Below are 16,044 nucleotides of genomic sequence, written 5' to 3'. Positions count from 1 at the left end.
CTACGAGTGGTTGGGTTTTTACCCTTGGAGGAGGAGCAGTTGCATGGGGTCTAAGAAACAGACCTGTATAACTCATTCTACAATAGAATCTGAGTTTATTGCTTTGGCATCTGCTTGTAGAGAAGCTGAATGGCTTAAGAATATGCTAGTGGATATTCCACTAGGTGAGAAGCCTATACCTGCTATTTCAATGTTTTGTGATAGCCAATCAGCTATATGTAAAGCAGGTAATATGAAATACAATGGGAAGTCTAGACATATTAGTCTAAGACACAGTTTTATAAGACAAATGATTGATGACAATATTATTTCATTGAAATATGTGAAGTCATGTCAAAATTTGGCAGACCCATTTACGAAAGGCCTTTCGAGAGATGTCATCAATAAAACATCGAGAGGAATGGGAATTAAGCCAATTAAGTCATCACCTAAGGATACCCGACCTAGAGCGTTGGAGATCCCACATGCATAGGTTCAATGGGAAACGAATTGGTGAATGACAGATATTGAGCATATTTATGTAAGCCCATTACTGATGTGTGCTCATGAGCTGTAACTAATATGAGGGTTGAGCTAATAGCTCTTAATGAGTTTGTAGGCCTTAAGGCTAAGGTGTGTGTTACAGTACACCTAGACAAACTCACCTATATGAGTGTAGAAATGTGAGCCGTTTCTTATGAGAATTGGCAATTCTCTAGAGCACTCATGAATCCAGGAAAGCACAAGGCTCTAAATGTGCCAACATGAAATCCACACAATCGAACTTTTGGAAACCGATGTATGATTGAAAACTCTGTTAACAATATAAGGAGCTAAGTTCAAGGTAAGTCCACTTAGCACCTTGGTTAATTTAGGTTTTCTTTCAAATAGTGGGGGTTCAAGTCATGCAGGCACTCTCACTAATGCATAAGTTTCTATGCAAGCCAAATATATTTTAAAACTAGTGGGGGATTGTTAGAAAAGTTTTAAATTATTAATGGTTACTACCAAAAGTGTTTTGAAAAGTTTAGTCCCATATCTAAGAGAGAAAAGTTTTTCAAGAGGTTTAAATAGAGAGTTTGTAATCTATTCTTTACTTTGGTAAGCCTTGAGTATTTAGGTGGATTGCGGACGTTGCTGCGCATCGTGCAGCAACGGACGCGCCGTTCGCGCACACGCGCGCGCGCGCGTGCGCAAGGGCGCTTGAGGCGCAATGTGGCGTTTTGATGGCGCACTTTGCACGCTCGCAGCGGTGCGAGGTGCATATGAGGCGCAAATATCCATTTTGATTTTTCGGTTTTGAGACATCTGGCCGTTTGAAAGGTTTTAATAGCATTTATATTGAGTTTAAGGCGCTTTGTGACTGTTGGGCGGTTTTGGAGGCCTTTGATTGACAGTCAAAGGTGGGTGACCGTTTAGGTACCTTTCATCCTATTTTCAAACTGTCAGATTTATGGCCTTTAATCTCATTTATCGCAAAACGTTTTGGCCTCTCTAAAAGGTTATAAATATCTTCTATTTTCGTCTTTTGGATATCAGAATTTCTGACTCTCCAGTTTTCTCCTTTCTTTCTTCTTAGTTTGGCTTGCATAGTTCATGTGTGGGAGAGGTCATCTGTTCTTGCGAAGCAGTGACTCTCTTGAGGTTCAAGCCTAGTTGTATCCTGGAAACTCAGTCGTAACAAAACCCTTTTTCGCATCTTCGGAATTTCCGGAGTGGGGCGATTGAAGTTCTAAAGATAGCGATCTTAAGAACGTGCCTCTAGGCTTGAATTCTCTTTTCTGAAATCCTGTTTTCACTAGGTTGGTAAAACACATAGGTATGGCAGGAACCAGTGCAATCAGGTCTTCGTGTCGGGTGTGGTTTCTTCCGGTAATAAATTAAAAAAAAAAATCGTTTTATACCTCCCACTATGTGAAAGATTATCATGAAAAGGCTGAGCTGATAGGATTTTTTTAAAAACTGTAGCAATGCTCATGAAATGGCCTTTCTCTTCCATGAAAACCAAACAAACGAGTCCTGTTTGAACCATTTTTCGTTTCTAGGATAGTAGAAAACACCCTCCACCCTAAAATCACCAGCCTCAAATCACAGGCCTCTAGTTGGTAAAAACACTTGGAAGTCCTCCCTGCCTCCTGTGGATTTCGAACCATGGTCTCTCATGTCAAGTTGACAAACCCCCGTCGCCCTTATCTTTAGTGGGCATGTTTATTTTTTGGTAACGAAGAATCTTGGACGAAGAGAGGAAAACCCCAAGCGGGCAAGTTTATTGTTTGAACTCATCATCATTGCAAAGACAGTAATCTTCTTGTAATACAGGTTACAGAAAGTAAAGCAAACGATACTCCTGATTCATTGAAAGAGTGGGGAAGGCAGATACAATGCCTCAGCCAACATGCAACAACCTTAATTATTTCAAATACAAACACATCAATTTATCCAATGTTTCCACTTATTTGACACAATTCCATTGTGGGAAACGCTTTATTTCTTTGAACTTGCTTGTGGTGTTGGTCAGCCCAGCAACTGATCAAGTCTGGAGCGGTGATACTCCACTACTGCTTTCCAGGCAGCCTGAGTCGGGTGATTGTTGTCCCACCAGAAGACGGACAATGGCTTGGGGCACAGAGTGTATTTCCGTGTGCCATTACCATCCACTGTCCCACACCAAACCGTAATGTCCACGCCCATGCAGCATCCCTTGAGTCTGTTCCCAAAATTTTCTGAACAAAAGGCACAGAAAGAAAAAACACCAAATCAATCAACTGCTTGTTTCCATAATGGTGTCTGCATATAATCATATATGTTCCTTTAAGTTAGCATAGAGCTACAATAGTTCTCTGTTAGCACACAAGCACCACACACCTTGCTGCAATACAGCTAAGAATCCATTGTAGTTGTCAAGGATGACAATTGATGAATTGAGGGCATCCACAGCATCCTTCAGGAGTTGGTTATGTTGTTGACTGGCATTATTGTAGAGAGCAACGCATTGCGAGTATGAAGTTGCATATGTGACGGTTGGGCTGCACCCTGTGGGCTGCAAGTTTGTCACTGCCACCTTTTTCACTCCCAGATTCTGTATCCTTCGCAGGTTTGCTGATAGTTGCTGGATTACTGCCTGCCGAAACGTAGCAATTCCCTGAAAAATCGATCGATAATTTTAGAAAGAAACATGTATCTAATCATGTTGGAGGAAATTAAATTCCTGTAAATCTTCAAGCGGATACTCTGGCATTTAGCAATTAATTCTTCAAACTGGGTCATCTGGAACCACAGTCGCAAATATATATGATCTATATGATTAGTCCCCCCCAAAAAGCAAACTCATAGCACTTTAATTACGTTATGGACAGCATATAGAAACTAAAGGTATTGACCTAGCTAGGTCAGGTTTGACCAGAACCCAACTCGTAGCAAACCTTGTAGGTTCAGAGTTTGGTGATAAAGGAGGTTCAACTTGAAACTACTGGGTTAGACCCAAGGGTCCGATTAATATATAGAGATGGGTATATGAAGCTGGATACGGTTTGTAAAATTTCATACCAGACGGGGTTCAAACGGAATTCTAATTAAGACCTGTGATTTTTTAATATAGAAAAGATAAAAAATATTATTTTCCTTAGTATGAACCGAGTCTGGTTCATGTAGTCGTTATAAGAGTCGGGTATGGCTTTTCTTATGGCAGACCTGATCGGACCCGGTACCAGCACCTCAAAGTCAGATCAAGATTTGGACTCATCTGAGATTGAACCAGATCTGACCGGTTTACCCCCTAATTAGAAATTGTGTACGCAGATAAAAGCAAACACTTAAGTAAAATCAGATGCTTGAGTTCTTCAAACAGGTCGAGGTCAAGTATGCCTATATTAAAATGGAAACTGAAAAAAAAAAGTTGCTATAATTTTTTAACTTGCCACTTGTAAATGTCAAGCCATTCTTTTTTCAAAGCTCGCCATAACTTTTAAGATGCCACTTTTAAAGTCAAAACATTCCTTTCTCAGAATCCTCTCTTTTTATTAATTTGCAGCCATGTCACATGGGTAGGGGTGGCAAAACCTGACACGACCCGCCAACCCGACCCGCCAACCCGCCTCTTAGGAGGGTTCGGGTTTGGAAAAAACGAACCCGTTTAATAAACGGGTCGACCCACCTAACCCATTTATTAAACAGGTCGGGTTCGTGTTAAGGGTATGCCAACCCGCCTGACCCGTTTAATAAACGGGTTAGGCGGGTGGGTCAACCTGCCAACCCGACCCGCCAACCCGTCTGCCAACCCGCCAACCCGTCAACCCGACCCGCCAACCCGACCCGCGAACCTGAGAACTCGTTTACCCGACCCAACCCATTTATTAAATGGGTTGGCAGGTCGTGTCGGGTTACCCGTTTATTAAACGGGCCGGGTTCGTATTTGCCACAGCCGACCCGTTTAATAAACGGGTCGGGTTCGGGTTGAGGTATGCTGACCCGCCAACCGGACACGATTGCCACCCCTACACATGGGTACTTCATTTTGCTCCTGTTCTGTATCCCTTTATATACTAGTTTTATTGAAAATTTTACAAAAATTGTTGTATCTTCGTATCCACAGCGTGTCTATGTGGCATAGATTGCTGACTTGGCAATGGCGGAGCCATAATTTTTTTGTTTATAGATTTTTGTGATTCTGAAGAATACTACTGAATTTGGTTGTATTTATTTTCCCATGCATTTGCAAAGACAAGAATCCAAACTCTTGAACCCTAGTTTTGTGATTTTCGGGAAATGTCGGACATGGTCATGTTTAAAGACCATTAAAACCAATAGCAGATGGCATGGACAGTACAAGAAAATGCTTTTGGTGGTATGAATTGGTTACCTCCAATGAGCCATTGTTTCTTTCTAGATAAACTCTATAGTCATTGCCTGCATATGCAACAAGAGCCATGGCGGAGTCGAGATGTTGAGCATAGAGGCCACTGTTGATAAGCTGTTCGAATGCGTCGATCTGCTCTGTCATGGAGGGTAAGCCTGTGAACGTGTCGAAAACGCCAGTTCCTCCATAACCAAAGTTCATGCCATACCGTTGGCGCACCACACTACTTTGATTTCTCTTGCTATATGGAATTGGAGAAGGAAGATCCAGGTATGCAGCTGCATGTTACACTTCTGTTAAGTTTGAATAAAGTATTTTTACAGTAAAGAGGTCATCCCAACCTTTTGTACTAATGATGTAAATTATGTCTTAAGATATGTAAATGATATATGGTTCCCTGCAGCATGAGTTTCTTTTGACCTTACTGAACTTTGCATGGCCAAGTTTACTTGAAATTTCCTGCCTTGCTTTATTTGAACCGCATACCTTTTATTTTTATCAAATATATCCCTATCAAAACAAAAGAAAACTTGGGGACCAAAAAAAGTCTCATCCAAGCTCTAGAATATAACAATAAAATGCAAAGATTAAAAAGGAAAAAAAAAGGAGTTGGTGGAAGCATACCTACAAAATCTGTCATGATTTTACCATCTGACCATCGACCGGTAGGGTACCCAGGGAAGGTCTCACCATAAGGATACCTGATTGAATAGTACGGTAGTGTTGTGTTCTGTGTGTTCCCAGTGTCCGCAAAAGAGTCCCCAAACACAAAAAGCCTTTCGATATCTGTACCCCTTGCTGTGATGCCTACAACTATGATAAAGTAAACATGTTTTCAGCCTATTATATGAAATGTACAAGGGTTTAATCCATAAGGACAAGAAAAAGCCCAAGTTAATTGACTATTATCTTGGTTTGGCCTCAGACCTCACTGAGCACCAATAAATCTATAATATGAACCAACTAAGGCCATCTGAAAATTTGTAATTTGGGTATGTCTTAATGGATTGGAGTGACTCCATCCCATCCATGAATTGGCCAAGTCTAGACTGACTGACCACGCTCAACCCAGCGGACTTTGTCCATCTCCATATATGCAGTGTTTCATGAGTTTAGATGGCTCCAATCCACATTGAGTAGTTCCATTGGAAATGTGAATTATGTTGATCCATTTAAAAGTTTCCTACTCAACCGAGCCTAGATCCAGTCGATGCAGCGCTTGTTTTGACACTGGACCTAGCCCATGGTTGAGCAAACTTCACGAAGCCTGGTGAAAGACTCAAACCTATTTGGTTGCAGAAAGAGTCTTTGGGTTCATTGGTTTAGCTGGGACTAAAGTTGGAGCAAGACAAGGATGGCCCATTGGACACACACACACACACACACACACATATATATATATATATATATATATATATGAAACTCATGGGGGTCATTGTATCATCGCAGAATTTCTGCCAATGAAAGATACTAAGAAGTCTGTTTGACCAATTATACCAACGGGGCTCTGCTTGTCTGGTAGGATCTGCTACTGCACGTCACCTTTGTGTTGGGACGTTGCAGGTTCAAAACCCAAAGGTATAGTTGTATAACTGGTAGGGGTCTGCCTAACACCCAATGGCTTACCAAATTTGGTGTATCAGGAATAGTAATTAAAAAATGAAGGGACCAACTTTACCTAAAAGAGAGAAGATGAAGAGGCCAATGCATAGTCTTGCAGCCATTGAAGAATCCCTCAATTTACACAGCAAGAGAAAGAAAGGGAGAGTGCAAACTAGTTGTAGATTGATGGTTGTTTAAGGCCCTTCTTGGCTTGTATTTATAAGGCACCATATATAACAAGGAGGAGGATACTATTCAAGGGTCACAGGCATGGCATATCCATTACGTATTAAAAAGATCGGGCTTACGCAATTCACACCATGAAACCCGCCGAGTCAACTGCGTTTTGTAGATTTGATCAATTTGGAATTGAATTTCACGAGTAGTGATTGGTTTTCCACAAGTCATCCATTTCTGTTTAAATGACACAAGAACTCACCCAGTGATTAGGTGACGGAGTTGTATGTTGGTCATCATCACTTGGTTGTATCAAAATCAATCATAAGTATATTTTTTAAAAGCCACCAGGCTCTTAGCCTCAACTCTCGAGTCTCTCACCCTTTGTTCAGAGCTGCTTGAGCTTAAAATAGAGGTGAAATTGCATTGGCTTTCGTTGGAACTTTGATCCAAATTCAACACGTTATTTTAGGATATAAACCCTTCAAATGAGATCTGAAAGTGTGCTCGGATTGGGTTGGCATTTAATTGTAATAGACTTTTGGCTCATTCCAGCATTACTCGTGAGTATGCACAACGACTAGAGCTAGCTTGGGCTCAACCCATTTAAGCTAAGCTCGAGCTCGTTCAAAAAATAAATGAGCCGAGCTTAAACAAAGGTTTAGGCTCGATACACATAAACAAGCCGAGCTTGAAGAGGTAGTCCAGCTAGGTTAGGCTCGATAAACCTTATTTGGCTCAGTTTACATAGTTATATAAAGAAATTAGAGTTTATATATGTATATTATTTTTCTATACTTAAACACAAAAAGAGGTGTTACCGTAGTGGTTGAGTTTTTAGTCTCTTTGGAAAGTTACCTGGGTCTAAATCCCACTGTTTCTTTCAAAAACACTTTTGTTACAAATTAAAAAAAAAAACTTTAAATATTTTTATAAATGTCGTCAGCTCGAGCAGAGACTGGCCATAGCTTGTTCAAGCTCTGCTCGAACCCGGCTCGTGCGCATCCCTACTCGTGAGCAAGCTTTAATAGGTTTAAAAATCCACGATCCAAAATTTTCATCTTTCAAAGCTCATAAATTTATATGTTTTATTATAAAAACATGTTTCAACAGTTGTTTCCTCTCAAATAAAACATGTGGAACATGTCCATGAGGTCTGATTTGCATAATATTATTCAGATCATTGAGAATAATCACTGTCCCTACCATATGGATAGTAGAAGGAACCCTATATAACCTTATGAAAATTATTAAAACACAATTAAAATAATAGTATTTTTTTAAATGCAAGGTTATTTTTTGGGCATTACAGGTCTTTTGAACTTGAAGAGAATTTAAAAATCTAACAACTTTTTCAAAAAAGTAATTTTATGAAGCTGTCAAAGTTACCTTTTTTAACCTTAAATGTCATTTTTTTAGTATGTTTTAGTCATCAGACAAGAGGTTGGACGAATGTCAAAAAGGGTCTTCCTGTAGTGCAAAAGAAATTTGCACCACTAATCGTGCATTATTTGAATATTATTTAATATATTAGATTATATTTATATATTACATTATCAAGAAATATTAATTAAGAAATCCATGTCCCATTGTATTATTTTTCAAAAAATTATACATCTTGAGCTCGTGTCGCACATCAAATCTAACCCATATCTTTGTGACAGATATGGGGGCGTTCTTTGACGATCACTCGTAATTGATTTAGGGCGATGGCGTGGTGTTAATTTAGGAGATACCTCATTCACTACTACTTGCAAGGCACCCCAGCGTGGATGGTGTCATAGGATGGCACCTAGACCCCAAACATTCAAAGGCAGGTGAGTTACCGCCCAATTAAATACTCATTAATTGAAGATACTCGTAATTGTATATATATTTTTTTCTCTTAGAAGATTGTCAACTTAAGCAATTTGCATAACTCATAATTGTCACTTGTCATTGTTGTATGAGGGGGAATAGATTCTAGAAGGGGTGGTTAAAGAGCCTAAGGGAGCGTTTGATACCCAGCCCCTCATGAAAAAAATCACAAGGGGTACCTCAAGACTTTTCCCCTCATTTTAGGGGAGAGACTTCCCCCCAAAGCGGCCGAAAAGTGGAGAGGAGTTCCGCCTGTGTTTGATGGGAAAGCGTAGGCTCCACTGTAAAAGCGTTCTCTCACCTATTTTCAGCACTAGGTCTGGATCCATGGATCCTGCCCAAGAAGAGTCCCTGTGTACCAGCATGTCTACCAGCTGATTTCCTAGTTCAAACAGGAATGCTCTAGAAGGTATCCACTTCTAGAAAGAAAACTCCACTTTGGGACTCCAATAAAAAAAGTCCTAGATAAAAAACGGTGTAACAAAAAGGACATCTGCAATCAAGAGGGACTCCAATATTTGGTTTCTCACCTGTTTGTAAACTCCTCAGAGTTCTATAATTGTAATGGCCCCGGCCACTAGTAAATGATAAGAATCCAGCCCCTTTCCTTGGACGTAGGCACAGAGTTGCCAAACCACGTAAAACTTGCATGTCGTCTCTCTCTCTCATGTTTTTCTCTTTCTCTCCCCTGAGGCCTTGCTTCAAATTCATTTATGGTATCAAAGTCTGAACCGTGAACAACTTTGATTCGTTTTACATGGCCTCTATGGCACACAATACTTCATCTACCAAGTTTTTATATTGCACTCCTTCAACAAATCGCTACTTGATTTGTGGTGTCCTTCAGCGAATCGCTAGCTACTCAGTTTTGAGGTGTCTGTCAGCAAATGTTGTTATGGTATGGATTCAGTTTCCAAAAAATGTGGAGCCATAATAGGCAACGACATCATGCAAGATTATCGTGCCGTGGGCTATTTCCTATTTTCTCTAGATAGAGATATCATTTATCTCGAGCAATTGCTATTATTGTTGTTGCTAGTTTTCTATATATCGTGTAACCAACATTGGGTAAAAAGAATAAGAGACAAAGTGGATGCTTTTCCCATGGATGTAGACTGGACAGCCGAACCACGTTAACATATGCTCTTCATGTGTATGGTTACATTCTCTAACATGGTATCAAAGCGTGATGCATTGAAGTTATCGACAATCTGGTAGTGTTCGAATTAAGCAAAGAATCAATGGTCGGCAATGCTGTCAATACCATCGAAGGTTTTGCTGCCACTACAAGAAAATATGTTGTTAGCGACGAACTTTAGCGACAGAGTATTTCTGTCGCTAGTTCGCGACGGATTAACGAGCAAAAAACATTTGTCGCTATAATCAATGAAGCTTAAAAAAATAGCGACGAAAAATAGTCCGTCGCCCCGTCCATCGCTAATTAATGACGGATTTTGCGACATATTGTTTTGTCATTACGGCTGCACCATTTGGCGACGATGTTTGCGACAAAAGTTGTTCTGTCGCTAATTAGCGACGGAATATAGTCTGTCGCTCATTTCGTAAATTTGATTTACGTTGGCTTAGCGACGGAATTAATCCGTCGCTAATTTTTGAATAACCCTAATCTCAGACAGCTTTTCCTTTTCTTCTTTCGTTGCTCCCGCCGTTCGCCGCTCCCGTCGTTCGCCCACTCCCGTCGTTCAACGTTCGTCGGTCCCACTCTCGTCGTTCGCCGGTCCCACCGCCTGCAAGCCCCGCCGCTCGGAGACAGGTAAAGGACCCCCCCCCCCTCCCATGTTTCCCGGGAGGGGGTCGACCCCCTGTCGGAACAGTAGGGGGTTAACCCTCTGCCGGAAAACGCAAGGGCTTAACCCCCTGCCTTTCCGGTAGGGGTCGACCCCGGTACGGGGTTAACCCCCTGCCTTTTCGGCAGGGGGTCGACCCTCTGCCTGCTTAGGTAGGGGGGCGACCCCCTACTGTTTTGGCAGGGGGTCGACTCACTGGCGGAAAGGCTGGGGGTCGACCTCTTGGCCGAACAGGGGGTCAGTTAAACCCCTATGTTCCATAAGGGGGTTAACCCCCTATGTTCCGTAAGGGGGTCGACCCCCTACCGGAACAGCAGGGGAGTCGTCCCCTTGCCGGAACAACCTCTTTTTTTTTCTGGTGCCTTCATTTTAAAACAACGTTTTTTTTGTGCAGATTTTTCAACTGAACCAGCTCGTGCTCAGCCACCTGTGGTAAGTGACAAAAACAATGCAAATCGGGTAAATACCTGTGGTGAGTAAGTGATGCAAGCGTATCACATATTATTTAATTTATTAGATGTAATACTTTATTGTTCACACACTCACTTAGATGTTGATATTTAAGGTTGCTTTGTTGGAGTTCGGAGATCATGCTGAGCATGATTTTAATGTATGAATATGGAAGTATTCTTATTTTTGGAGTACGAAGTTCATGCTAGGCATGATAGTAGTTAGTGAGATATTGAAGTGTGTTTGTTGCAGGTACATGTTTGCCATTTGTTTGATATGAATGATTACGATGTATTGCAATGTTTGATGTAATTGTATCCATGCTTGCATGTTGTTACTTTCAATTTGATTATGACTTCCATGTGAAATTGTATAATGAAAGCATGTTTCAAATGATTGTATCATGTCATTAATAGTTTGCACATGAAAATATTAAGTTATCAATGCATGCATCAAAATTTTTGTTATTGTATAACATCATATATTGCATGATAAATTTGATATTTTCTTCATCGTAGCATTCTGATTGTTCTCTTTTAATTCGTTAGGCTATTATTCGTAACATCATAAGAAAATGACTGCAAACCGTGAATGGATGTACTGTAGGATAGTGGACAATGAGTTATCGCATGAATATATGGATGGTGTTGACAGTTTTATTGAATTTACAACAGCAATTGTCAGTACAGTCGATCCCACAGGTCAGATTAGGTGTCCCTGCAAGATTTGTAAGAATAATCAATTTGTAAAACCTCATAGCGTTAGACATCACCTATACAGGAAGGGTTTTGTGAGTGATTATCAGAATTGGACGTTTCATATAGAAGAATTTAGAAACGATTTTGATGCACGGGTGAATGTGGTACACAATAATCCATATACGGATTTGATATTTGATGTCGCAGGAACAAAACTGAGTTCTGCTATGAGTTCTAGTGATGTAAGAACTGTCGTAGATGAAGAATCACCAAACGATGCAGCTAGTAGATTTTATGATTTACTTAAAGATGCTGATGAGCCACTTTGGAACGGTTGTGAGAGTCACACTATCTTGTATGCAGTTCTTCAACTAATGAATTTGAAGTTCGAGTATAATTTGAGTCAATCATGTTTTGACCGTTTGTGCATGATTGTGAAGAGTATGTTGCCCAAAGATGAGAAATTGCCACAAAATTTTTATCGTGCGAAAGTTATGGTCAACGCTCTAGGTATGGGTTACAAAAAAATTGATGCTTGTCCAAATCACTGCATGTTGTATTTCAAGGAGCAGGAAAACAACATATCATGCCCGTCATGTGGGCATCCTCGGTTCAAGCCAAAGACAAGAGGCAATGGTAGCACGAGATCAAAGGAAGTTTCATACAAGTTGCTCTGATACTTTCCTATCACTCCTAGATTGCAGCGATTGTATATGTCTTCAAGAACAACTAATACATGAGATGACATGCAAATAAAGTTCGACACGATGAAAACAAGATCACGCATCCTGTTGACATTGAAGCTTGGAAGCACTTTGATCGTACTCATCAGAACTTCGCAATGGAAGTGCGAAATGTTAGACTCGGTCTATGTACAAATGAATTTAATCCATTTGAGGGTAGATCAACTCCATACTCATGCTAGCCAGTATTTGTAACTCTATACAACCTTCCACCAAGCTTGTGTATGAAACGTCCAAATCTTTTCTTGACTTTGTTGATCCTTGGTCCGACCTCATCTGGCCAAAATCTTGATATATATTTAAGGCCATTGATTGATAAACTAAAAGTACTATGGGATGACGGTGTTACCACGTAGGATGCCCACAAAAAACAAAATTTCAACATGAAGGCCATTGTTCTATGGACAATCAGTGACTTCCCTGCATATGGTATGCTATCTGGTTGGAGCACACATGGGAGGTTGGCATGTCTGTACTGCATAGAGGATTCCAAAGCTTTTAGATTAAGGCATGGAAGGAAGGCTTACTGGTTTGAGTGTCATCGTCGATTTCTACCTAGCGACCATCCGTTCCGACGACAGAAGAATGCCTTTAAAGCAGGCACAACTAAAACGGAAGGTCCATCCATGGTGATGTTAAACAACACTAAGTTACTTGATTGATCATGATCAAATCATTATTTATGTCTGTGCGTAGGTCCACCATGATGATGTTAAAGATCAAGGAATATGTGATTTAGAAAATGGTCCGACCAAAGTTGTGCAATGCTATAACGGGTACATCGTAAATGGTTATCGATTCCATACAAAAGATTATGGTATAAACAAATCAGCGATGAATAGTGGCGTGTGTGTCAAGGGTAGCAGCTACGGTGAAAATGAACATGATTACTACGGTGTTATAGAGGAAATAATGAAGTTGACTTACTTAGGCATAAATAACAGGGTAACTTTATTCAAGTGTCATTGGTTTAATCCAACTGCAACAAGACTCGACAAAGCTTCAGGCATTATGGAGGTGAATCATAAATCCAAGTTTGGAACATATGAATAATTCATATTAGCCTCGCAAGCTCAACAAGTTTATTATACTTCATATCCGAGTATAAAAAAGTCAGATAGAAATGAATGGTGGGCAGTTTGCAAGGTGAAGTCCAAACTATACCCTGAGTATGATCAGTTACAGGAAAATGAGTTAGCTAAAAACATCGATTACTATCAATCAGATGATATCTATGACTTCGCTTATGGTCACGACGTTGTGCATGATATGCATGTCATATCTCCATTGGCCGATGAAACATTCATAGAAGAATGTGATTCAAATGATGTACCAAGTGGATGGGTAAACAATGAAGAAGAAGAAGAAGAAAGTCAAACAAGTGATGAAGAAGAATTCTCAAGCTAGTGAGCAAAATCTTGTAATACAAACCTCTATTTAAATGCATTGTAATACTTAATGTGAATTATTTGAATTATTTGAATGTATTGTAATACTTGATGCGAATGAATGAGTTGTATTGCAATACTTGATATGAATGATTAAAAATTTTATTTGAATGTATTGTAATACTTGATACGAATTATTCGAATGCATTGTAATACTTGATGTGAATGATTTGAATTATTTGAATGTATTGTAATACTTGATGCGAATGAATGAGTTGTATTGCACTACTTGATATAAATGATTAAAAAATTTATTTGAATGTATTGTAATACTTGATACGAATTATTCGAATGCATTGCAATACTTGATGTGAATGATTTGAATTATTTGAATGTATTGTAATACTTGATGTGAATGAATGAGTTGTATTGCAATACTTGATGTGAATGATTAAAAAATTTATTTGAATGTATTGTAATACTTGATACGAATTATTTGAATGCATTATAATACTTGATGTGAATGATTTGAATTATTTGAATATATTGTAATACTTGATACGAATGATTCGAATGCATTGCAATACTTGATGTGAATGATTTGAATTATTTGAACGTATTGTAATTTATGCAACGAATGATTTGAATTATTGCAATACTTGATGTGAATGATTTGAATTATTTAAATGCATTGTAATACTTGATGCAAATGATTTGAATGCATTGCAATACTTGATGTGAATGACTTGAATGCATTGCAGTACCTGATATGAATGATTTGAATGTATTGTAATACTTTGTTGCAAATCATTTGAATGTATTGCAATACTTGATGTGAATGATTTGAATTATTGTAATACTTGATGTGAATGACTTGAATGTATTGTAATACTTGATGTGAATTATTTGAATGTATTGTATGACATGTTATTTGTTAGAATATGGTTCGTGGAGGTTACAGTGGTCGTTCATCTAGTAGTAGCCAGGCCCAGCCTTCATCTTCACAGGCTCCTGTGATAGGTATATCATTTAACTAATTGGATGCTTGATTAGTTCAAATGCGCATTCTGAGAATTTCTAACGTATTTTTTTACAGATGATGTTTCGCCTGTACACGACCCACCTACACCAGTTGATCACACAAGTCATGAGCCAACACAAGAAGCAGGGTCTTCTCAGTCTGGCACAAGAAGACTCATTCGAATAGTGTATATCGATAATCGACCGTAAGTATTTCGTTTTCAATTATTGCATATCTTATAAATATTTTATATTGATATTTACTGTGTACCAATTCATGTGCAGCACGAGGTTTGAGCCACAAGAAGTAGTACGAGAGAATAGGAATTCACTTCTTCAACATCTGCCAGGACCGGTTGCTCAATAGAAAGAGTACCCAAAGGAGGTGTTAGACAGATTGTGGTCCTCATTCACGGTATACAATTGTTCCTCATAGTTAATGTGTTTCATATTTAATTTTTTTAAGTAATGTCTACTAACTTTCTGAAAATATTTATAGGCTTTGAATCGCTTCGCAACTATGGTGGAAGAAAATGATGCAAGGAAGGTGTGGCAGAAGGTGGCTGCCAATCGATTTGCAGACATGCTGCACAATATGAAGACTGCAGCAAAAAAAGCATCTGGCGTAATAGATGATCCACTACAGTGGAAGGGCCATGGCCCTATTACTATCAGGAGAGATTATTGGAATGAAATGTGCGATAAGTGGGCGGGAGATGCATTTCGAAATCGCTCTGCGAAGGCTGCACAAAATCGAGCGAAAATGCCCGAAGCCCATCTACACACAGGTGGATCTAAGACATTTGGGAGCCACCTGAAGAAAATGGTAACTCATCAATATATAATATTAATTTTATAAGTATTGCTGCAAACTTGTGAACTAAATCTTTTGTCCATTAACTTTGCAGGAAGCAGAAAAAGGAGGCATTGTACCATATAAGGATGTGTTTGTTGAAACACATAAACGGAAGACCACAAGAGTCTTCGTATCAGAGAAGGCGAGAACGACAACGATATGTATTTATGTTATTAATAATCATTTTAATATGCAAGTTATCATAATGTTATCATTAATTATTAATGCATACTTTAAACATTATTTTGTAGGAGGCATATGAGCAACAGATGGTAGAGCGATATGACGATGACGCTACTCAGCATCCATCATTTGATCCTGCAGCATGGGTGACTACAGCAGGTGAACCCAAAAAAGGTCGCGTGTTCGGGTTTGAGAGTAATATGAACACTTCACCAGTTATTGCTTCTTCCAGTTACGGCTCATAGACTTCTTTCGCCGACATAAGCTCCAAGCAGCAGCCTATTCTTTCCGGTGATGATGTACGCCAGATCATTAAGGACACACTGGATGACTACTTCCATGACACTGTCGCCCCCTTTCTCCGAGATGAGATCAACAATCTTGTGCTGAACAGGGGATCTTCGATTGCAGGTCCCTCTCAGGTATAA

The 16,044-nt window shown here is 39.5% G+C and overlaps 1 protein-coding gene across 5 annotated transcripts in view; it reads right to left on the bottom strand.

The window, feature by feature from the left end:
• Positions 1–2,222: 2,222 nt before the first annotated feature.
• Positions 2,223–16,044, bottom strand: part of LOC149848558 (GDSL esterase/lipase At5g03610-like) — a 34,861-nt gene continuing 21,039 nt past the window's right edge. For 4 of the 5 annotated variants that reach the window (XM_089996063.1, XM_089996071.1, XM_089996089.1 and 1 more), the window contains 4 exons: positions 5,459–5,647; positions 4,838–5,112; positions 2,845–3,121; positions 2,223–2,702 (listed from right to left, as the gene is read on the bottom strand). In XM_089996063.1, coding sequence (XP_089852189.1) covers positions 2,494–2,702; positions 2,845–3,121; positions 4,838–5,112; positions 5,459–5,647 — 950 coding nt within the window. In that variant the 3' untranslated portion in view covers positions 2,223–2,493. The remainder of the gene's footprint in view (positions 2,703–2,844; positions 3,122–4,837; positions 5,113–5,458; positions 5,648–16,044) is intronic. The other variant, XM_089996096.1, reaches the window with a different exon arrangement.

The sequence above is a fragment of the Nuphar pumila genome, chromosome 1 (genome assembly GCF_984573655.1).
Source record: "Nuphar pumila chromosome 1, dmNupPumi1.hap1.1, whole genome shotgun sequence".
NCBI classification, from domain to species: domain Eukaryota; kingdom Viridiplantae; phylum Streptophyta; class Magnoliopsida; order Nymphaeales; family Nymphaeaceae; genus Nuphar; species Nuphar pumila.
The sequence above is the reverse complement of the archived record's forward strand: the minus strand, read 5'-3'. Positions and strand labels throughout refer to the sequence as shown.